Here is a 25,763-nt window from a genome sequence, read left to right on the forward strand (position 1 = left end):
GTGAAATAAAAGAAACATTTTCTCATTTCTAAGATCCTGTTGCAAGTGGTCCTATTCACCAAACGCATATCTTTTTTGGTAGACTCTCCGTATCGAAAACCTTGGCGCAGATCGCGAACGGCACTTCTAGCAAAAAAATATTTTCCTTCTACGTATTCTTAAAAGCAGAAGTAAAATAAGTTGTTCTTGTAAGACGTCCGCCATAGCTGCAAGACTCAAATAAAATGTGATTTCTGAAATTTCCATACTTAATATAAGGGGAAAACCGAATCGGTATATGGGTTAATTTTGAGATAGCTCGCGTTATCTCCGCTTTTTCACACTATCTCAAGTAAACTTGAATTTAGACCATGAGTTAATTTTCGATTTAACTCAGAATTATCTCACGCTAACTCATAGTGGAAACCAAGCTTTATTAACTGTTCGAGTTGGTACTCGGAGTAAACAAGCTTGAGCTGTTAAGCATTTGCGCTTTTGCTACATTTAAAATCACAGTTGTTGTCCCCGATCAAAATTCACATTTCCTTCTCTTCCCTATCTAGTTCTTTTAAAATCCCCCTTAGATTTTCAAAAGCATGTTCATTGACACCAGCAGTTGGGGGTCGATACCAACAAACAAGATGAAAGGGCATGAACATTTTGAGAAAATTCAAGAGAAATGAGCTCGAGTTTATCACTGTTTAGCTCAATAATGGGTTCTGGGAGATTTTCTTCTATACACACTGCTACTCCTCCCCCCCGTGCTATTTCAATCGTTACGATGTATCATTCACCCTCCTATGTAGACTTCAGAGTCTGTTACATTACTGTCAAGACGTGTCTCATTAAGGCCAATGATATCAATATCATTATCATACAGGATGATTTCAAGTTCAGGTTTATCTTTTCGAAGATGAAGTAATAGGATTTCCACCAAAGGTGTATGAAGTTTCCATGGAGTGATTTGCCCTCGCATTTGGCATTTTATCCATTTCCTTGACAGCAGGTCTCCAAAATCTTCTTCCCTGACAGGTTGGCCAGTAGTAATAAACACTTAAGAACAGCAATAGCACCATAGCAGAGGCAATGCTATGTCTTCCAATTTCAGTACATTTTACAGATGTTGGAAACACGCTTTCAAATAACACACCATGCATAACTACCAATTGCTATATTGGTCTTATAAATGCTTGAATAAATAGCCTAAAAATGCATAGAAAATTAGCAATCACCGCCAGTAAACATAAATGCAAGTCAAAATTTTCCACAGGCAGCAAAATCCAGGCATTACAGCCGACAAGCGCATGACCAAAAAGCGGATGTGAAGAAAACATTCAAGAAATACGAATAATTTTATTCATGAGGTTAGTTTCAAAAGTGGCATTATTCACACATTCTTGTAGGCTACTGTCCATTCTTATTTTCCAGTAAAAACAAAAATATCTTGTTTACGCATGCAGCAAAGTAAAATGGCTTAATACAAACAGATTTCTTAGGAATCTTGTTAACCTAGTAACAAAAATTCTTAGAAATGATAACAAATGTTTTTAAATCTATTGGAAACAATTCAAAGGAAAAAGCAAAATGAGTAAAAGTTGAATAATGGAACAGAAAAATAAGGTTTAAATTTTAGGAAAAATATGGTATGTAAAAATCTAGAGTTGATAGCAGGAGGAAAATTGTGGGTTTGGCTAAATGAGCAAAATGAAAAAACTACCCGATTGGCTAAACAAAAGTGGGCGGCGGTAGGGATAGGCGGCGGGCAAAATGGCGAGACACGACGTTATTGAAGTGGCTTCGTGGCCTAGAGACAACGATGTTCTTGTGCATGCGAAATTAAAGTAGCGACTGGAAAGTATCTTGCGAATAAAAGGACCTTTCCGTAAAACAGTAAAATTTAAACCCTGAAATTCAACTTACGAAGCAAAATATATTATTTCCACTATTCTATTTCCTGTGCAAATAAATTATGACTAAATTGATTCTAAATTTCTAATTATCAAAATAAATTTCTACAAAACACAGCACGTTGGCTGTGTGAATAAATAGCTTGTAAATTCAAAATACCAATAAAATTTACTAAACTTCGTTTGAGCGCTGTCTTTTATCGTAGTGAATACTCTCAACGACTTGAATACGAAATCTCGGAGACCTTTTCGGCCATGACTTAGTGTCTGTTTGGTTATCGATCGCCTTTCGCCCAGTTGTCTCGCAAATCGGAGATAGCCGGCCGTGTTTGTTACGTCTTGACGACGTCGGTGTTGACGGTAAAGACTTTGAGAGGTGTCCGTCTATTGAATCGCTCCGTTCAGAGCTGTCCGAGTCTTCCGATCGAACTGACCGGGAGAGTCCGGACCTAGATGGCGCAGATTTACCCTCGAGTTTCTCCATGTTTTTTTCAAATCGAGGTTTTCCATTCCCTCGCATTATGCTCGAAGAATGAACAATAACGGGGATCATTTTAGGTTCATTGCGTCTCGCCAAGTCTTTGTCGAAAGATCGATTTAGCGTTTTGACACCATCCCCGTTTGCCTTTTGTTTTAATTTTGACTGCAAAATAGGCAGTGTTTTTGATCGATGATCTTGAGAAGTGCCTTGAGTATTACTAAGATCGAAACTTATTCCTGGGCCTCCTTCCTTGCTTTTCAAACTTTTTGCGACCGAAGTGGTGCCAGGTTTTGGGATCTTTTTGTCGGTTGATAAATTTTCTAAAGAAGATACCCTTTTTAAGTTTCCGTTGTATGTTTTCCTTTTAAGAGTGTCAGTCGCCAAACCGCGTCCGCTCAAGTGTCTCTGCGAACTGTAAGGAGCTCCGCTATTGTCATCCGTGCAGTTCTCTTTGCAACACTTGGACGATTTTTGCTTGGCACTCTCCAAACACGCACAAATAAAACTGCTGCTACCAGTTCTTAATGGAATACACACACAAGGGTGCTTGTGACCCATGCCACACCTGTGCTTTGGTACGGCAAATATCTGCTTGTTATCTGCGTCGTATCTCGGGAGAACTGCCGTGCTTTCAGAGTCAACGTTTGATGCACACGATGACGTCTCACTCATCGTATCAGCCCTTGAATCTCCTCTTAAGTCACTCTTCCCATCCCTCGTCACATCAGCTTTACCAGAAAAATTTGAGCTATATCTTCGTTGACGCTCGAAGTCTTCTTTCCTTCTTTGTTTTAGATTCCCATTTGGAATGTCTGCAACATCAGCAGAAGATTTACGCCGCAAAACACTTTTGCCGCTTTCCAGTAAAACGTCCCCTACTGACTTAGAATCAGTTCCGTGCTCTGCACGGCCTCTGTCCAGTTTCTCAGCCGCCCTATCGACATATTTATCAGTTTTTCGCTCAGACTCCCCTGGAGATTTTATAACAAGTAAACGACCTCGTTTCTGGGATGGCTCGTTTCTTTGCGCATTACTTTCTATGTGCGCACCGATAGCCTCTGCCTTAGGAGATGTAATCGAACCAATAATGCTACGCTCATTTTTCTTACGCTGTCTTGACTTTATATGCTCTGAATCATGAGCGCTAATTTCATGCAAATTGATGTAACCAACATTGGAGACTTTATCCGTTGTCGCATAAACATCCGTTGCTTCGAAATGCGGCGACCTCATCGACACAAGTCCAGGATTTTCTACTTTAGATTGCCTGTCATAACCATCGCGTAAATCGTTTGTTTGGACTGAAACACTATTCTGCAACAAATTGCTGTCGTGTGACGATGGTGGACCTTCTGGAAAAAATTCATTATTGAGTCGCTTCGAGTTTTCGATTTTTGGTACCGATCTTAAAATCGTTCCACAGTTGGCTACGCCGACGTGACTCGAAGACACAGAGCTGTTAGTTGGTGTCGGGCTTGTTACCTTGACAACTGGCTGGACATTTGCAGGATTCAGTATTGAATCTTTAACGTCAAAGTCCCCGAAACCGACCGGTGGAGGTATCGACAACGTGGACGTTTCTGAGTCATCATCGTCCAAGAAGCCAGATTTATCGAACTGGGGAGTGTCTGCTAATAACTCCTCTGGTGGCGGTGGTAACAAGTCTATCGTTGACGAGCGTGTAATAAAGGCACTCTCTTTAAATTCGTCCGGCGTTACCTCGCGTAATTTCGGCGCAGCGATTGGTATAAGAGGCAATCGATCGTCTTTTTCTTCGGAGTTGTGGTTCAAGTCCTCAAGACTGTGACTCATTGACCGTTTAACACTGCCGTTAGCAACAGCAGAATTGCAGCGTGACCCGTTTTTAGGACGTCCGGGGCCTCTCCGCAAATCAAACGCCATTGGCGAGCCGTTCTCCATGCGGCCTTCTTCGGCTTCGCTCTCTCGCAATTTGATAAGCGCTTGTCTACGTTTTTCGCGACGACAGTGATCCAGTATGAAACAGACGCTTAGCACAAGTGCAATGAAAATTGACAAAATAACTGCTAGCGCCAAATGCGTTGAATTCGCTAAAATACAAACGATAATTATATAACTAATGTAATATGTAAAGCAACAGATGAGGTCCATCCAATTTTTAGGGGTTGTTTAAGAAAATACGCAAGCAGAAAATTGACAGATGTCAAGGAAGCCTAACGTTCTTAGAAGACCATCTACGTCGAATTTTTGGCTTTACGAAGCGCAAACTTTTCTAAAGAGTTCGAAAAGATCATGACAAAAAAAATTTATGATTAAAATGTGAAAGATTTGGGAAGAATATTTTGAAAAGCTTAAAAGCTATAAGGCTCACCGATGGGCCTAAACCGAGAAAACAAAAGCAGATAAATCAACAATTCTTTTAAAAGAATGACCAGATGAAGACAGTTAATAAACAGAGAACACAACACTGGGTTTCTTTGACTTCACAAAACAGTGCTATACTTTTGAATTGAGTCTGGAACCTAGTAGGATGACGATTTAAGTGCACCTGCGACCTAAGCCATTCCTATAGAACCCTTTGTACTAACATTTACGACTCTCGTGCAACCAACCTGTGACAAAGCTCTTGTCAGTGACCAAAGAATGTGCTGTTAACAGCCAGTAAAGTGTTGCCTTCTTACCAGCTTGGCGACCCCCGTTTGTTGCCGAAGATGTGTCGATATTCAGGGCAGGACTGTTCTTTCCAGGGGTGGTTCTTTTGACTGATGTTCCAGGGCTGGACACTGGCACGTGAGTTGTAACTGGAGATGAAGAAGAGGTTGTTGAGGAAGATGATTGCGAGGTTGAAGAGGGTGATTGGCTAGATTTAGTTTCTTTAACGTCTGGTCTACGACCTTTGGTAGTATAAATAGGGCTGGTACTCTCTCCTTCAAAATCTCTTGTCCTTATATTCGTACTCTTGCTGGTCTTCTCATTAAAGATTGTTATTGGTTTTAATTTGGTCGACTTTTCAGTTGTCGTTTTTACACGCGTTGTAACTGCACTTGACGTTGTTGTAGGAAAATGGTTATTTGCCATTGTCGATGGGCGAAATTCTATTTGGAAAAAACGGTGAAACGGCAAATAATAAAAGACCGAAGAAAGAGGCAATTATAACTGCAAATTGAAAACGCGATCAATTTTTGAAATTGATGTTTTCTTTGCCGAAATAAATTATTTGAGCAGACACAAATAAGACTTTACTTCCTTGAGTATCTGTCTAGACACATATCTCCATATTTGATAAATTTTCAGCTTTATCGATTACTTCTGATTGCATAAATGAAAATAAAATTAGTGGCGCGCTGCAAGTAGTTTAAAAAATATTACCCAAACGGTTGTCAAAATACTGAGATTAACTTTGAAGAAAGTAAAATTATTAACATGCATCAAAATCAAACATCAAGATTAAAGTCATTTTCAATCCATTTGTAATCAGTTTTGGTTTTTCAACTGTTTTAAAAACTTTCCTACCACATTGGGTATGTAAGACAACATCCAACATGTTTTTCCAAACAATAATCGGTTTGGATAGTAACGTAGAGTCCTAGCTAGATGATATTTGAGATTCAACAAAAAGAAAGTGTAAAGACAGCCTAGGCACATCATTTCAAAATGTAAAAATTCTTAGCAAAAGGAAAAGCGTAGAGGGAAAGCTTGAAGTCTTTGAAAATCTGATTTGCAAACTTTGTGATATAGAAATATTTGCTAAGACTTGTGCTAAGATCAAGCGGTAGAGTTAGTGCTAAGCGGACATATCTTGGATGAGTTGATGTTGGATAATTCATGCAAAATCATATTTAAAATTGATGAATTCGAGGTAATCTTACCGCAGAGATGTCTGATGTCCAAATAGAAATATTTAGCTTGACAAAACTTGCCAAATCTGTCGTTGTCAATAGTAAACAAGCAGAAATCTCTCCCATTGCAGTCCTTACTGACAATATTTAACACATCTTTACGACACTGTTCCAGCACCGTTGACGCATCTTTACATAACTCTTGCCCAGGCTCCAGCTCTCCATAAAACGCATAACTGACTCTGATTACATGATTTGCCTCACACTTCAGACGGACGTTATTTCCTTCGCAGCGGACGTTACTTGTTACACCGGTATACTCTGTTGAGAGAAACGAATGACTTACACGATCTTCAAAGCCTGCAAATAGCCGTTGCATACGATAATAATATTTGTGCTACAGTGCTACAATAGATCAACAAAGAAAAGATTTTAATGGCACCGCTCTCCAAAATTTGCAGTGGGTTTAACAGGCCTTGGAGTCACTAGTTAGTATAACTGATCATTAAATGAACACAAAATGGATTTATAAGTAGCTTTTCTTCTTTATAATCCAGTTGAAGTTAACGGCCTAGTTTCTGTTAACGGAAGTTGAAGTTAACGGAAATTATTTCAAATTTTACGACCAATAAACTAAACCATTATTGATACCAAATTTCAAGGCTGAAAAACCAGTGAAATTTTATGAACATACTGAGGTACCATTGAGCCTGGAGGTATCCATCTCCAGAAAGTAGCAATGGTGAATAGAACTTACATCCAGGTGCAGATAGTATATACTCCAAGGAAAACAAGGCGAACTGGGGAAAGAAGCACTTGATCGTATGGCAATAGGACATGATAGCAATGGTTTTCAACTTAACGGCATTAGCTGGACTTTCTCTGCATCCGCAAATTAATCGATTTTAGCATTGATACATACCTGTAGGCGATAAAGTGCACTTTCCATAACAGTTCGTCAGAAGATTATCAAAAAAGGTTTGATAAACAATCCTATGTGTTGTTGATGCTAAAAGAAGAACACGTTTTTGGATCATTTTTTTAGAAAACAAAGACTATTTGATACAAATTAAAAGCCTCAGTTCTATAACAAGATTTAAAAGATTCTGTCTTAATGTGAAGGATTTAAATCTTTGAGTCAATTTGCTTATCTTCTTTAAAGCGGTTACAACATCTATCTTGGGAAATCTTCAAGCTACCAAGAAATAAATCTTCGCAGAATTTTCTATCAATCGAGCCTTGTGGTGTCATGGTAGAAGCTAAAAGTTGTTAACCAGAAGAATGTTGGTAATGGAACAACGGAATTTGAAAATCTGAACTTCTCTCTTTAAGGTATATTATACCTGTTAACACGGGACCGATTTCATGACATGACTTACTCGTGTCATACCTTGACTGTCAGTTACTAAGAAACCTTAGAAGTTTCCATGGGAAAAACCACAAAATGGTCGATGAATCTGAGCGGTATTGCGCAACAAGAGAAAAAGATATGAAAGATAAGAGTGAATCACTAAATCGAATTTACAAGAAGTGGTTTCTGTCATGGCTTGGTGTTTGAACTAAAACGCTTGGACGTCAAAAACTAATGAAGGTTTGATAAATTTAAATAAACCACCAGAATTTGAGTGTGGCTTCCTTTCTGTTCTAATCTAAATTCGATCAATGTACGGTTTAAGGCGAATCGTTTCTGTATTAAATAATAGTTAGTTGTTTTAAAAACAAAGTTTTCATATCCATCATAATCAGTATCCACCAGCTGCTTGTGGCAACGCCTGACCAACGATTAGTTTGTGGCTAAATTTAATCTCGCTGTATTTCGATTCACCTCTTAAAGCTGTCAAACAAGTGCCAATTTTACCGAAACTAATCCGTGCCTTGTATGATTCAAAGTTAAAATGACGTCATTTGTCACAGCCGCACCTAGACATGGTGCAAATCACAGGTATCCTCAACAGATGCATGAAGAATGCTTTTATTGGAAGCTTTGTTACCTTAGTGAATATCAAATTATTTGTGTCCCAACTATTTGAAAAATGACCGAAATGTTGTACTTGTTGTACTTTTGTACGTCACTTTGACGTCACATGGTTTTGGCGTAGGAATAAGCATGTTTTTACCAAATCCTGTTCAAGTCGATTTTCAAAGATAACCTCATATTCCTTATGAATACCACAACAGAACGAAGGTCAACAATAACAATAACACAATCATCTCAAAAATATGGATACATTGATAAAGTCAATATTTGCAGTTCTCCTTTCAGACTAGAACCTTATACGGGATTTTCAATATCAGAAATTTCTTGTCTTTAAGAATTAAATTTTCCAGACGTTTTTAACAAAATGCTATCAACACAAAAATTCATCAGTTTATAACTTTCAACCAGTATATAAACAAAAACATGAAGCAGTTTTTCAGCCTGTGTTAAAAGCTATGGGTGGTAAAATTGGTTCGATAAAAAAGTTTAGTTTCATTTGAAGGAAATGATTAAATGGAACAAGTTACTTGCGAAAGTTGATGTTGCTCAGCGCTCTTTTCTAGCACTCTTTCTTTTTAATTTTCAAGTTTTCACAAAGAGCATGTCTCAGTTGTTAAGTAATAGCCAATGGTTGACGGACTTGAGATATTTAATCTATCATCGCGGTGCTGATGTTACGATCAAGTGTTAACTTTCAGGAGAATAATGTTTTAATTTTCAAAACGAATCATTCACAGACTATAAAAATTGACGCAATAACCGATAGTTTCAAATCAATTCCAACCCTTTCAAGGAGATTTCATCTAGCTAATGCGATGTACAATGAATTTAAAAACAGGCACATGACTGCCTTTAAACGCAGTACTATAGAACTGAATGCTTATGATCAGAAAGGTGGTCAACAATATGTCAAACTTGAATTCATAGATAGTAAACTTCAACACGGCGAAAATTCACATTTACTTACTAATGGGACTAGGAGGGCTCCCCCAATCAAGGCTTAGCCAAAATAGCTGTTGTTTCTAATACCTTGCAAGAGGGAACCGAAAGATAATAAGTAACCCTACATATTTAAATGGTCTCGTGACAATACAACACAGGTATATCCTAGACCTTCTAAAGTCATCAAAGGTAATTTCTGAAGTGGTGAAAACTACATCTTTCTGATTGACAGGGCAAATTCGCTTATCCAAACAACTCTCGTCGTCTTATTTGCGATAAAAATAGAGATTATTAAAATGAATAGCCGTAATAAAATTCCGAAATTGGATTGCCTAGTTTATGTTTATTTATTTGTATTGATTAGGTCTTAATCCAATCTTACAAAGTTCAATGTACAATTCGTCTGGTTTTGAACCCTTACAAGCAATCTGTTTCTCGTTTAAGTTTTGCCAAGGCTTAAAATTTCAAATTATAAGATTATTTCCATCTCTATCAAATGGTGAACGTTAAGTTTGCTTTCTTGAATATAAGAAGTCCTTTGATACTCAGATGAAGGTATCTAGCCATAATGTAGTCAATTAGTCGATTCTACGGCGATCAATCATCAATTGCTTTGCCAAAGATTTTCCGATGCAACTGCTTTCCCTAATCCAATTTATTTCTCTGTCAGAACGTTTTCCGTGTTGTTTTTGTTCTGCTTGTGACTGAAACGCGATTATTTTCTTCTATTTACAGATGATGAACCGTGAATTGTGATAGCAGATTCTTTCTCCTATCTTTACTTAGCAAGGGAAAATGCTGTAAAAGTGCAAAACGTGCAAGTTAGAGACAACAGCTGCCCTGTTCTTAAACACCCTCCAGGCAACCAAAGAAATTAGGGTACCGAAGAGTTGGTACTCAAGTCTTGCCAAGAGGACATTGGGATCTTCCCCCTTTTGTATGCCAAAATGAAATGAAGGCAAAGAGTGCCCTTCCAATATTTGTTGATAGCACTTAAGCCGACCATTTCCACCATAGATGTAGCACTCAAAAGGGAGACTATATTGGTAGACTAAATTGGGGCATTTTACCAATAAAGTGTATTCTTGATCACGATTAATCACGATTAATTACCTTTAATCATGATTAATCACGCTCTTCAATTTTTAAAAAATCTACTGCTAATAATTCAGAACCTAAAACTCAGCGATTGCACGACACTTCTTTGTCAAGTCACTTAAAAGGTCCAAATATAAAACTGCGAGCGTTAAATTGCCACCTCGAACTAACGAAAATTGATGAATTTATGAAAAATTGTGTTGCCTATAAATCCCATAAATTAAGACCGTGTACAAACCTGCGGTACCATAAAAGTCCCTGAGATAAACAGAATCTTCCACAGAACGTAAATTTATACTGTTGAAGAATAACTTCCAAATGGAAGAGCAAAGGCACTTACTACGAATCGAACAAATCAAATTCGAGATGTCGTCTTTTTATGGTCAAATTTGTCGGTAATTTGTCTACATGCCATTTTGAGGATTACTTCAACTCGAAACATAACAAAAAGTTGAAGTAATTAGCATGGCAAAGCAAACGCTGAAGCAGCAAGCGAGCAAGCAATTAATTGAAATTTTTAGCAATTTAATGATATTTTCAAAAACCATATGAATGGAACATTTAGGCTTGTGCTTTATTAAATGGACAAGATACAGGCAGAACTCTCAGTTCAGGAAATACATGCCTTGGAAACATGTAGGCACACCGTTGAACACTAAGCAATGATTATACTGTACCCAGCAGACTTAAAAACAGCCCTGATTAAAAAAATGGTCATTTTTCCTTACAATCCTGGTAGAGAAATATCAATCTTTGACGATTTGTGGGTAGATTCAAAAATGATTTGAAATACCTGATTCGAGAGTTCTGATTTCTTGAAGTAGCAATACAAAAGTGCTGAGGATTATGTTCACCAACATGATCAGTTCAGCTGGTTGTGGAAATTCCTGATAGCTCCTGGATTTGCAGGATTCTTGACCAAAATCTCTGATTACGAAAACCACGTTGAGGAATTATTCACCAAGTTTCCAAACATCGTCTTCTAGTCAGGTGCCAAGTTTCTGTGAAGAGCTTTTTCGTTGACTTCTAATTCCCTTCAGATCACAATGGTTCTGGAAACAGACAATAGATTTTTCTTGAACTCTCATTGAAAGGAATCTTTAAGTGAATGAGAATAATTGAGCCTTAACCACGGCACACTGGTAATCAGAAATTCATCGTTTGTAATCAGAAATTCATCGTTGCATTGTAAAATGCCTAATATGAGAAGATATCAGAGAAGAATATTTCTCTTCAAAGCTGATATAATCATGATATCAATGACTTCGCTATTCTGAAAAGCAGGGTTTGAGAATTTATGATATACAAGAAATTGTCTTCTTACCAGATTTTAAAACTCTAAATGCTGAAAATCTGAAACGTTACTTTTGGAACTGAGCGACCGAAATGAATTTGTCTTTGAACTTGAATTTATCAATGAAATCATTATTTGCGACTGTGAGTTCGACTAGACGCGGCAAAATCTCTTTGATCGGCTTTCTGAGATCCCTGGTCTGAATTTAAACTTAGAAGATAACCTTTACGCGCTTCTATTTTGAAACTCGCTTTCCAGTTGATTTGCCTATCTAATAATTCTTTAAGCAAAAATTTCAGTAATAAAAGATACAGAAAGGTTTTCAGATCAAATTCAATTCATAAAACAGCAGCGAAATTTTCCTGTTTCTATGTAACTTTTCTTCCGGTGGGTGTTTTGTAAAGAAGTGTCTCCAATACCAACTGATGATACCAGAAGCTGTTTGAGATTATTGCAAACTTTGCTAATGGAGAAATTCCACAAAGGAGATCGGATTTAAAGCAGTTAACAAGAAGCCAAGTACACGCATCTTCATAGACGCCTTGGAGATAACTGAGTTGCAGTCAAGAAAAATACTATGATCGAAGTACAAAGAAACCTTGCAACAGGATTTGAAAGAACTTAAAAGCATAATTAATAACCCACAGAAGGCATAAACTTCATGATACAAGTCATTTTTAGCAATCAACTTAAATCCCAAGAAAACGAGAATTACATGGCATTCAAAGACTTTCTAATGACTACACATTTTCCGCTTGTTTTTCTTTGTTTACATTCCTTCCTTCGCCTTCTTTCTTTCCCTTTTCGTTTCAATTACACTTTCTTCCGTTTCTACAAAGGCCACCACCAGCTTGTTTCCATACGTCTTCATAAACATCATCGCTTTTTACATCACCTTATCTCAACATCTTCCTGCACATTACATCAGGTAATAAACTAGGCTACATAGGATTCAAAACTTTTGTTGTTGATTTGAAACAGCTAGCCAGCCTAGGCGATGTTCAAAAACTTAGATCAGCCAGAGTTTGCCTTTAATTCTAAGATATTTTGGATGATAATTACTACATCCACCAGACGACTACTGTTTGACGATTCTATACTAGATTGTTTACAATCTAGCATAATGTCAGCATCATCATAATGTCAAACAAAAACACATGCTGATATTGAGTACATGTTTCAGGTCTTCTGTAGTGTACTGTAGTGTACGTACTGTAGTGTACTGTAGTGTACTGTAGTGTACTGTAGTGTACTGTAGTGTATTGTAGTGTACTGTAGTGTACTGTAGTGTACTGTAGTGTACTGTAGTGTACTGTAGTGTACTTTACTGTAGTGTACTTTACTGTAGTGTACTTTACTGTAGTGTACTTTACTGTAGTGTACTTTACTGTAGTGTACTTTACTGTAGTGTACTTTACTGTAGTGTACTTTACTGTAGTGTACTTTACTGTAGTGTACTATAGTTTGCTGTAGTTTACTGTAGTGTACTGTAGTCTACTGTACCGTACCGTACCGTACCGAAACCGTACTGTACCGTCCTCTACTGTACTTTGTAAAAAATACCTTTTTAGGATCGGCATGATCTAGGAACTTTTCCAATACTTTCTCTGATGGTATGAATTACATTTGACTAGATCAACGATCCTCGCGAGGAAGTCACTTGCTTAGTCCTGCAACTCTCCAGAGGCAATGAATATTTTGGGCAGAACGGTCATGGCAGAATATCCTTAAGATCCCAATAGCCAGATTTCTACCAATGTTTTTCGCTGCTTTAATGTCAAGGGTTTCGCCTCCAATGCAACCAAGAGCTTCCAACATTTCACTGTTACTTCAATATGACCTCAAACCTTTAATACCCTACAGGTCAAATATGTCGCTCGCTACAAAAGCGGCCTATAAAGGGCTCGTGACCTAACATAACAGCGGTCAACCATTCAGTCGTTTTTATAACGGCGTCTGTGATTTATTTACGTTTGTATAGATGTAGACGACTGGTAATCAATGAATAAGCGAAAGAGCAGAATGCTTTACGAGCTTGAAAAATGAAAACTTTTCTTGGAATATGCTGTATCAAGCACCCGGAAATTCAAGCAGGCAAGGCAACAGAGTCTATATGGGATGTCAGATGCAGAGGGGAGAGGAGGGGGGCAAGTCGTGGTTATTTTGATAAAATAGGCTATTATCCATTGTCTTTGATAGGTATTGTCTTGGACCAAGAGATCTAAAAGGGTTAGAGGGGCATCGGCCACCCCTATAATAAAAACACTGAAAAGATTATGTCATCTCAGAAACTAAGGAAAGCCGAGCAAGCAAGAACAGTTTTACAGATGTTGGGGATTTTTACAATGATAAGAAGCTAAAAGATGTGAAGATGATGCCACTTTTAATACAACCAATCTATTAACATATCACAGTTACGCTATGAAATTCACATTGCTGCCTTATATTGTAATTTAACAAAGTTAAGTATCAATTTACATGCATTACCAATCCGAAATTACGATTGAAGTAAAATAGAAGAAAATGGAATTTCGGACCAAACATTGCATACATTAGGTAGGTCTATTTTTGAATATTTTGATAATTGGATGAAGGAGCAGTTGAAAATATAGGATTATACTAAGGCATATCGATAGTTATGATGATTATGATGATCACAGTCGTAACAGTAATAATGATCATGTCATTTGCAATATATAATGATGTTGATTGCATGGTATTGTGATGTTGATGGCAAACATCATCATGATGAGAATAGTGATCGCAGGATACCGATCGTCATAATGTTCTAGGTTATGCGGAGCCGCGCCACTGATCCTAAACTGGAGGGGCCATCAATGTAAAGAAAGTATGTGGCAAACCCCCTCTCTAGCCCCAATTGTGGCAAACATTGTGATGATGGTGTCTTGGTTGTGTACTTCAGTTAACTCTTTTTGTTGTAATCTTAAGGTTTATCTTTATAAATAATTTAAACTGATTTTATCCTTATAATTAGTGAAAATGGATATTTAGTGATCTTATCAATGGCCGCCCTGCCCCCCCCCCCCCCCTGTGGCACGGGCCTTGTTATGAATTCCTTTATTGGATGTGAGGAAGGCCCAGTGGTTAGGGTCGCGGACTACAGTCAAAGGGTCTGTGATTTGAGCCACTAGTTAGTGTAAGGAAACATTCATTTGGAGTGTAGAGTGAGGGGAGTCGCCAGCTCTTTTCCAGGCATAGGAATCACAAGTTGTGGTTTCTGTGAGAGGACACTGGTCAATAGAGTAAATGTAAGCATAACTTCTCAGTGTCCTAAAAACTTTCGAAGCTAGGCAATAACAAATACATATACATTGGATTGGAGGAGCTGGGGAAAATGAGAAAAGGTAGATCTTTCTATGTCTACTACAAAGGCGGTAGGTTAAAACCATTTACCTAGAGAACAGGTCAATTTTTGTAAAATAAAAGACGCTTTCCTCATTACATTCCTCTACATAATAGTAACCTGACGTTGTCACTGGCTCAAACGCATGCCATATTTGATTTAGTCATGCCATATTTGTTATTAGCCATGCCATATTTGATATCAGTAAAAACCTAGACTGTAAGGAATTGAACTTATAGCCAAGTACGTTCAAACAATAGAGGCAAAGAGTGCTGTCTGTACATACTTGATTTTAGCAAAGCATTAACAATGAGAAGAACCCATGGATATTCAAGCAATAAGCCGTAGCTAATTCTAGTGCAATGTCTTCTCTTCTTCACTTTTCTTGAAATCACACCAGCCTACTTAAGGTTTTATCCAAGGTTGTTTAAAAATAGTTCTATATATTAAGAAGCGATTTTGAGCAGATTTAAAAACCATCAACATTTTATCATTTCTTTGGATGAATTAAGTTCCATGGCGTGCATGCATGTTCTTGATAAAGAATGATTTGATATTTGAAGAGCTTGACGGCTCTTGAATTCTTAAATAGACATTTCGTTACACAAAGAACTTAAAAAACCTGTCGATCCTAGAAGCTCAATCTACATGTTAAGCATCTTCATAAATCTTCCTACGTGCTTATCAACAAGTTACAAGAAAAGCTTGAATTCAATTTTGTTTTGTCTAAAGCTTTTTAATGACTTGAGCTTTGTATAAATTCAAGTAGCAGACGGCCAATCGTTAAAATTACATAAATCACTTCTACTGCCAACTCAAAACCGATCAATTCTTGTAATCTTTGAGATAGAGAAACAAAGGAGATGAAAAATTAACGCACCTCAGTAATTTCGTCTGCAAACTGCCGTTGAGCTATAAAATTCATTGACCTCATATACACCCCGCATATACAATCATAAATTTCATTTGCCCAAAGGTTTGAAATGAATGGCAACGCTCTCGTCCTGCAAGAAGCGAGTGGTCTCAGAGTAGCTCTTACTAGTGACGATAATTAATTCATGATTAATAGATAGCTCGAAGGAGCTAAGTTGCTTTTGACTTAACAGATTCAAACAGTTGTTTCAACGCAAACCAAGTAACTGTCGATGAAAGCGTATCCTTGCAACTCTCTTTTGCTAGCAATGTATGAAGCTCCGACATACAGCAGAAATTGATCGATATTTTACACAAACAAACTTCCTGGTGATGACGATCTCTTGATTATTCATCCACTGGTCTGGTGAAATCTTGCAACTTTAAACGATCTTGTAATAACATAATCTTTTTTCAACTATGAACACTCCAGAGCTTGCAAATCAAACATAATTAGTTGTGACTTCTTACATAAAGCACGGTCTCTTCGCTGCACTAGCATCCATCAACAATATTTCTACAAAACCCTGCAGAGCCCCTGTGACTGCTATGATTCGATTCACGAGGAGACCGAGGTGACTTTTCGTTGATTCGAGAGGTGGATTCAATAATAATCCCAAATCTAGCCTCAGAGCGGTTTCCCAGCCACCTGCATCCTCAATACCTCGAACAATAACAGTTATGAAATGAATGCACAACCAATCGTGCAGGTTCTTCAACCTATTCAAAAACCCGTCAATCAGACATTTAATCCTCGAAGTGAAATCCCCAATACATCGGTTTTCGACCTAAGATAAATAACTGGGATGAATGATAAATAACTTATTATTAGCAAGAGGACAGAGCTGAGAGCAGGCGAACAGAGGAGGGGGCCGGGGGCAGATTGCCTTAAGGGCCCTAAAAGTTTTAACACGATTTTTAAATTCAATTTAAAACGATAAAACTTTGTAATATTTCGAATGCTAATAATGATGTGTTTGAATTAAAGAGACTTTTCTGATTTCTGTTCACGCATAAATAGCTGTCGCTGGTGGTGTCCTAACAATAACAAAACAATAATTACAACAATTAGCCTTTAATAATTTACGTGTATTTATTGTTGTTCATTCTCGCCGTGTTGCGGTGTTTCTTATTTGCAACAATTACAACTACAGTTTAATGACGTCATCAAATACCCCATCTTTCTCTGTGCCCCAGGCCTCAGGAAAAATATCGGCTGGGTGAACTTTAGACTAAGGATTGGTTGCTTAATGTTCAGTGATCGCAGCAGATAGGCAGGAGCGTTGTTACTTCTGTCTTAGGAGGGCTTCTGCCCTTCAAAAATCACAAAGATCCTTTGTTTCCCATGAAAAATTACAGTTCTCATACAATAGGGTTCCTTCAAATATTCTTTCGTTCATACGGTACTTTTTTAGCTCAACATCGCAGAGTACAAAGCCAATCGTTAGTGCTACACTGCAACGTATTAATGACGAAAGGGGTCATGTAATGTTTAGGTTTAGTTTTGATAATTTATATTCTTAATGAGGTAATGTTCTATTTTTACTGTAACTTCTTCAAATGTATTTGTCAATGAAAACTGAGACTGAAACTTGAACTGAAACTGTTTAACTTAAAGTGAATGTGCTCATTACAAGGCTAAAAATCACAGTGTTTTCTATCTCTCGGCCCCTATATGATTTTGCCTACTGTCACTAATTATGGATTTTTAGGAGTACTATTAGGTAGTCTTTGAGAGTAATTAGGCTAATAATCCTAAATATGGGGGGAAAACTCAATGACTTTTGGAGTAATATCCCTAAATACCAGGTAGTACCTTGAGAATATTTAAAGGTTGACATATCTAAACATCAGGCACTATCTCAAGGGTTTTTAGGATAATACCCCTAAATATCCGTTGTTTTTTTGAGAGTTTTTAAAGATAATATCCCTAAATATAAGATAGTGCCTAGAGGGCTCAAAAGGCCAATATCCCCAAACATCAGGTAATATCTCAAGGATATTTAAAATCAACACCCCTTGATATCATGTAGTACCTGTACAGTTCAAGAAAAACGGTCCTTTAATGAGTATTTTAAGACATGTTTCTAGTATACAGAAGGCCGAAGGTTATCAAGAAAACCTTTTGCTTGATGCTTTCTAGAAATTGCTACACAAGAGTTTCCCTTGTGCTTAAGGAACTTTGATAGCCAAAAGATCATGAGAAATATTGACAATGGACATGTGGACAGAAAACTTGGTCGAAGAAAACTGTCATATTTTGTGCAACAAGTCACCAGAATAAATATTTCTATGCTGCTGTAACAACATTGCTAAGTAGTCAGACTTTCCCTTTATTGGTTGCATTGTTAACTTTTCCTTTACAAAGCTGCTACTCCAAATCATAACAAAAATTGCACGAATAACCTTCGATTCTATCGTTTTCCAAGTTATGAAGTTAAAATCGCCCGATGATTCCTGAAAAAATTCTTATTCATAATTTCAACAAAACGATCAAAGATTTTTCAACATAAGGAGCTATGGAAATATTTAGATAGAGATTGCTCAAAGTTATTATAGTATGGCCATACTTCAATTAGTTGACATGTTATACCCGACATTCCTAAGTAACAGTGAAAATATTTCTTCGCAAAATTCCTCTATTAGAGCCAGCCTTCAGCCAAACAATATTAGAGACAGTAACCCTGGTCCGGTGCAAGGATTAACATCTGCATACATCTGCAAGAACCCAACCTAACAAAACATTGTGCGGTACCAACCAACAGTTCATAATATTGTGCGGTACCAACTCATATGTAACAGCCTCGTTTCTAGTGGTAGTCGATGTATTCAAGATATCTTATCTAAGAACAAATTTTTGGAGGAGAATTGTATTGCAAACGAGGTTGTTGTTCGATTCGAGTGCGCAAAGAAAGTATGACCTTAGCCCGAGAAGTAGAGTTTGACCTAAGAATTTGCAAGAGGCGAATCGCAATCTGATTTCTGATGAACAGAGCTTTATTTCAACTGTGTGTAGAGATATAAACACTTTGCTTTATAAAATATTTACCGGTGCATCTGTTATCATTAATACAAGTAACTGTTTGGCGGTCACTATGAAGTATAGTTTTTTTAAATATTTAAGAGCAACAGAAAGAAGATAACATAAAGAATATTCCAGTAGATCCTACAAGACCAAGACGTGGAAAGGAGCTGGCTGTTCTGCGGAGGGACCAATTTTGAGATACAATAACTTAAATAAGAGCAATTACATGTATACATAATTCTCATGTTTGCTACGCTACGTAATGAGCAGGCACCTAAGCTTGATCAAGCTATGATGTAAAGCTTTTGATTAGAAATGTAGGATGAAGGTGATGCAGAGCATGATTGACACTGTGCTAATTAACTGTAGTCGGTGATTATGTTGATTGGTGATGATTATGGTTATCACCATAAGCATCATCCTGATCATCATGATACAACCTTATGATTATTTTGACGATTATGGTCATAATAATCACATTGACGATCACTTTAATCAAAATGACGATCGATCATTGTAATCGCAATGGAAATCATCATGTTCAATACGGCGATCATTATAAAGATCACGAAGACGATCATAATAACGATCACGAAGACGATCATAATAACGATCACAAAGACGATCATAATAACGATCACGAAGACGATCATAATAACGATCACGAAGAAGATCATAAAAACGATCACAGAGACGATCATAATAACGATCACGATGGCGATCACGATTAGGGTTATGCTGGGTATTTGATTATGCTGGAAAGCTATAAGCTACGTAGGCCTACAAGCCTTACTATAACAAAGTGACTTTGTAATATTGTTGTGAAAACAAGTTCGATGAAGCAAAAACAATTTCGCTCCTATAAATACAAAACAGGCTTCGAGAGTGAACTTTATAAGATACCATGCAATTCTGAACAGCAGCAAACTAAGGTGACATCAAAGCATTCCTTTGTTTCAAAATTTTGTGATTCATAGTTTTTCAAAGAATTCGAAAACTTCTTAGAAATTGCAAGCCGAAAACAAGGATCTTAAGCTTTTGCAAATACAATGTATTTAAATTGAATAAAATCAAGGAATTTGTTGGGAACATAAAAAATATTTGCTATTTGCATGAAAATTTAATGCTGTAGTATCCATAATTTTTAGACCACAAGATCACTAGGTACTGAATAAATCATAAGACACAGGACCTCATTCATCTATATAGCTATGGGTTGGTCAATGTATTTGAAGTTAAAGCTATTTCTTTCGTTTGGGAATCAGGAGTTCTTAATCTACAATCTTAATGATAAGGATACTCAAAAAATTCATCGAATGTGATTTCCCCAACTACAGCAGGTTTATTAAACTTTTTGGCCAAAGTGTGCCTAACCTAGTGATGCATAACCGCAGATAAACAATGAGGATTTTGTCCCATTTAAATAAACAATTGAAGATTAATTATTCATTCAACACCAAACATCATTTTAATATCATAAAAAAGAACTTGAAACAGAATTCTATGTGACATTCAATGGTAATAAAAAAATTTAGGTAAAGCATTTGAAATCGAATCAAGGCAACAAACAGGCATCTCTTACAAGAAGCACTTCTTAAAGAGACTGGAATCTAGAAGCACAAAGAAGAAGTAATTTTAGTAGTTAGAATGGCGACCCATAAGAAACCATAATTTTCATTTCATCAAGGCGATGGCTGTTCGCTGTCACCAAACCAAAGGAATCCTCTGAAGTTTAGTCTGGTCCGTAAAAATCACAACAGATTCTAGTGTAAACTTTTAATTAGCATATTAATATAAACAAAACCATCTGGTTCTGACGATCTTCTCTGATTAAATATAATCGAAATCTCCTAATTTGCTTATTTTACAAGCCTGATTGTCGCCCAAGAAACTTACGATAATTTCATGACAAAACAGACAAATAATTAGGAAACCGCGTTCGTCATGAGATGAATAGCTATATCAAGAAGATAGATTTGAAAGTGAGATTGCTTGTAAAGACTTTCTTGCAGCGAGAGGCAAAGAACACGAATTCTCATCACCAATGACTGATCAACTAATGGCCACTGGTTGTTATCATGAACTTCTAATGAAGGTAAATTTGACAATCTTGATATAACACACATATATTCCGCAGGGTTAAATAGAGTTCCGATAGGAAAAATCCATCGAGTATGAAGCCAGAATTGAAGGAAAGGGTGAGAGGTTTCCATAACAAAGTGTCTCGAAGAACGTTTCCCTTAATTATAAGAAACTGTGCACAAGAAAACTCCATCAAGATCAAACTGAGAACTTTTAATGCCTATGTAGCAAGTGTATTTTTGTATTATAGCGAACTGTGGACACTAACGAAGAAGCTAGAAAACACCATCGACACCTTCCAACGTAGACACCTAAGAAAGATCCTAGGAATTAACTGGCAAAGAAATATTACCAACAACGAGCTCTATGCCAGAACGAAATGTGAACCATGGGGTGAAATGATAAGAGAAAGGAGACTAACATGGCTAGGACATCTCGTGCGCTTGCATCCAGAAACACCAGCAAGGAAAACTCTTAAAGAATACCTCGGGAAAGTAAAACGGCCACAAGGAAGACCAAAGACGACCTGGATGCAGACAGTAAGGCAAGATTTGGCCAGCATCGGATTTAAACTGGATCTCTCAAAAGAAGCACAAACATTGAATAGATTATCTGAACTGACACAGGACAGAAAGAACTGGCGTGGCATTGTGAGACGCGTCGTGCAGTATTAACTGCGTGTGACGTCTTAGTAGTAGTAGTACACAAGAATAGTACGAGATCGCTCACATGTAAATTTAAACCAAAAAAGGGATTCAAGAAAAATTTTGACGGTGTTCTGCAGTCAACATACATTCTGGAGAACTATTAACAATGAGATTAATGTTTGATGAAGGCTGCATAACACGAAATTTTGGTATGTTGCTAAGAATGAGCAAAAGCATAAGTACATAAATGAATCTAGCTAAACAATCTCCAAAAAGTTTTTTTAAAAAGATATAATTTTTTCATCAACTTTGCTTGCTGTAATTAGCTTCCCAGATTAAAAGATTTTCAGAATACTTAGGGGCACATCTTTTTTGTCAAACAAATGGCGAGCATAGAATAAATCATCTTAACTATATTTTAATAACTGGATTTGTTCTTGAGTATATCATGAATTCAAAATCTAAAATCATTTCAACCATGATGATCTGAAATCTTTTTGGTAATGTTATGCCGAGTTTACGATAATGGTACAATCCTATCCGATTCGCTTTATTAATATTACAAGAAAAATAGATCCTATTGGATTTAGAAGATAATGACATTTCCAATGGAAAAAATCCTCCCTTGAAAAATTGAGTGGAAATTATTGATATAGAAAAGTGAAACCCAATGAGCTGTGGTTCCTATACTCATCTTAAAGATCAGTCTGGATTGTAACCCTACGGTGAACCAAGACCAAATCTTAATTCATCCTAAATAAATCTTATGAAATCTTTGACGTATGGGCCTTAATCAGATAAAGATAGTTTTGTGATTTCAAATCAAAGTTTTCTTCATTTCTTGATTTTTTCAAATCTGAAACTAGTTTTCATTTGTTGCTACTGTCTCTACAAAACTGCAACACAACTTTTTCAAGATTTGAAAAATCAGAAAAAATTATAATCTCAGGCCTGGATATAATGTCAGATCAGCCACAAGAAGTTTAGTTTACAAATGGTTGTCAATCACTGTATTTAAGATTTTTTCTTCTGGAATCATAAAAAGTATTGGAATGTACAAAAATGGTCTTATAAAGCGATCTGTTAACCTACGCCATAGTATTACAGGTTTTTTCACGAATTGACTGTTAGTATCAAAAGTGGCACCCTGAAGATAATTTTAGATTTTTAAAACCAAGTCTTGTGATATAAATCCTAGATCAATAGTAGTTCTTTACACAAAAAAACACCAAAGATGTAGGAAATTGTTTGAAGTTAAGTGTAGGGGGTACATGATTATTAAGTTTTCGAAAAATATCAATACTATTTCATTAAAGATGCTACAAGCAGGCTTAGGAAAGTAATGGGTTCTGAACTGGCCGAGCTAGCCTGCAAATCAAAATCACTACAAAAAAGCACACTAAAATCAAATTCAAAGAAAAAACCCCGGGCTGTGGTGAAGAAGAGAGGTTTAGAAATATGGTATCAACCTTAAATGAAACACGACGTCTTCTAGAAATCGAGAAAATTTATCCAGAAGTTTCATTATCCAACTGTTCCTGTGGCCTCTGCGAGCAATACATACATAGAATCTGTTACGTTAAGAACAGACAGGCTTGATTTTCTTAGGGATCTTGTTGCTGTTGAGGAGTTCAAGAAGAAAATTAAGGAATGATTAATACCTGGGTGCGAGTGTTGGTACAATGTGGAAAGCTTCTAAGTTTAGGATGTGACTCTCAAAGTTATGTCTCTAGTCAGTGGCGTAGCTAGGAATTTTTGGCGGTGGGGCGAATTTTAGCTAATCTATGTATGAGAGCTATATTCATCAAGATAATTACATTTTCTTGGCTAAGTATTTTACAATTTCGATCTATAACATAAAAACAAGATTTCTCTAAACACCTTCCAAAAGTAAGAGCCCTGAGAGTAAAACATTAATAGCATGACATGCCTGCTTACAATATATTTATTGAAACGAAATTCTTTGGAAATTCAGTAATGGAAGATATTTCATTTCGTTTTGAATTTCCGGATATTGTGTTTAGTCTTGATTCCTTACTGCAGATATCAGCAGCAAAATTGGCAGACAAGATCCATACCACACAATTTAATTGCGATGTTCAGCTGATAAAATTCAATTTTTTAATAATATAATAAAATTACAATAAGAGTATAATTGAAATTATAAGGTAAAGTAGTTTTAAATTTGTGCATTCTACTGCTCTCGTTATATATAAGGCAAAGTGTCATTCTAGACCAGTGGCGTACCCAAGGGGGGAATAGGGGGGTTCGGACTTTTCCCCACTTTTCTAAAATATGATCCTCAAGATCTGTCCAAAAACGATGCAAAACTCATTGGGGGGGGTGTAGTTTACTGTATGCTTGTGTCAATAACAATTGTAAAATACTTTGCTATTTACCGTAGCCAACATGAATCAAATAATGGGGGGAATTTGGAAAAAAGGCGTTTCCCCGCATTTGCGAGTGTTTGAAGGGCATGGTCCAAGAAAATTTCTAGGGGCTGCATCCCAGACCCCCCCACTACTGTAGCCCTGGGTACGCCACTGTTCTAGACAGAAAAAGTTAAATGCTACTCAAGAGATCTTGCCTCGAATACTTTGTCGGATCTTCATGAAACTTTCGACAAAATGTGTTCCAAGCTTTGTGAGGAAGCGGTCGCCCTGAATCGGCCCCCTCTTAGTCTAAGCCACTGGTATTGAATTTCAATTCCACACATTAATTCTATTTTTCGATACGCTGAGCAAAAAAATTGCCGTTAAGAAATATTTCGATTCCCGCATTTTGATTGGTTAGTGATAACATCTATTTTTGGCAAACAGGAAGAGAATGGAGATCTCCTCTTTGAACTCGGGTTATTCCCTTTTTAAATTTGCTTTGCTTTCACATCTTGGACTATGTAAAAACAAATTTTGTTGTTTTGTTTAGTAAAGGAGAGAAATAAGACATTTTGATTTTCAAGGTTTAACTTCTACTTTGTCAAGCAAAAAAAAATTTGTTTTGGTATAAATTTACCTTGTTGAAAAATTCGATTTACTGTGTCATTTTCAGGTGAAATCATAGAATAATTTGTTTCTTGCTGCCAAAGATTCCTCAAGGTAGATTTTGTCCTATTTTAAGATTATAAGATTTTAAGAATCTAGATTTTAAGATTAAAAAATTGGTTTATGAAAGAAAACTGTTTGAATGTATAGCGGTGTAAATACCTTTTGGTAATTCAACATTAAAATAATACAAAAACAAGCTTCTGAATGAAAATATACCAATCTCATAATAAAATGGATAGATGGATTTGAGATTTATAAAAATCGACAAAATATAAAAGCTTCATTTGAGTTAGGCAAATGATCCGAATTCAAAATCAACAATTTCGCTTGCAGGTTTTATGAGAATGACTGATGGAGAATTTCTTCAAGAGAAAAAATGCCGACAACTGAATCATATCAAAGAAGATTTTGGAATGTTTTGAAGTGGATTACGGTCATACTGAATTATATCTGTAATCAAGCGTACCGCTTTTATGGAAAATTGGATATTTATCCAAGGAAAAAGATAAAAATTTCACATAATTGATCAAGGTTAAGTTTGGCATTTTCACCATAGCAAAATATTTATCATTTCATCATGAGATAAAAAAGCATAATTTGGTCCAATCTACGGTATTCCTAGAGCATTGTATTTCAAAAACAGGATATTTTAAAGTTAACAAGCACATTTTATTATTTCACGATGGAGAAAATGAAAAAAACTAAACCCATTGATAGGTGATAGAAAAAGTCGGTAAGATGCGTGGATTTATTATCGAGAAATTGGATATGATGCAATGGGAAAACATCACAGTTGCAGAATGTTGAAAAACACAGCACGAAAAGGAAAACTGCGATTCAATGGCGTTCTGGGCAAAAACTCTCCCTGGGATACAAAATTATCCAAGAAAAATATTAGTTTTGGTTTTTCAGTAAATTTTCAATTTTCTGTAGTTCATTGAAAGTCAAGAACGAAAGAAAAACAAAGATAGATATTGTTTTTCTCAAAATTGCTTCAGTCATTCTTAGTATATTAATGTTTTAACAGAATAAATAATATACAGTAATCCTGTTTTCGTAAACACATTTTTGATGTACTTCGTTAGAAAATCTCCACTTCTCAATTATTAACGCATTTGCTGTAACTATCGGCATGTTGATGATCTAGCGTTAATACAAATATTTTCTTTTCGGAAATCAAAAATAATTACAA

At 36.5% G+C, this 25,763-nt stretch overlaps 1 protein-coding gene across 7 annotated transcripts in view; it reads right to left on the reverse strand.

Moving 5' to 3' along the window:
• Positions 1-257: 257 nt before the first annotated feature.
• The window catches only part of LOC135685267 (uncharacterized), a 38,411-nt gene continuing 12,905 nt past the window's right edge, over positions 258-25,763 (reverse strand). For 4 of the 7 annotated variants that reach the window (XM_065201143.2, XM_065201142.2, XM_065201145.2 and 1 more), the window contains 5 exons: positions 10,997-11,255; positions 7,108-7,194; positions 6,216-6,506; positions 4,959-5,441; positions 262-4,436 (listed from right to left, as the gene is read on the reverse strand). In XM_065201143.2, the coding sequence (XP_065057215.2) occupies positions 2,059-4,436; positions 4,959-5,441; positions 6,216-6,506; positions 7,108-7,194; positions 10,997-11,063 (3,306 nt within the window). In that variant the 5' untranslated portion in view covers positions 11,064-11,255 and the 3' untranslated portion in view covers positions 262-2,058. Of the gene's footprint in view, positions 4,437-4,958; positions 5,442-6,215; positions 6,507-7,107; positions 7,195-10,996; positions 11,256-15,741; positions 23,751-25,763 lie in introns of those variants that run through there. The other 3 variants (XM_089112638.1, XM_089112637.1, XM_065201140.2) reach the window with 3 other exon arrangements.

The sequence above is a fragment of the Rhopilema esculentum genome, chromosome 15, assembly GCF_057945365.1.
Source record: "Rhopilema esculentum isolate cy_ngs chromosome 15, ASM5794536v1, whole genome shotgun sequence".
In the NCBI taxonomy this organism is placed as follows: domain Eukaryota; kingdom Metazoa; phylum Cnidaria; class Scyphozoa; order Rhizostomeae; family Rhizostomatidae; genus Rhopilema; species Rhopilema esculentum.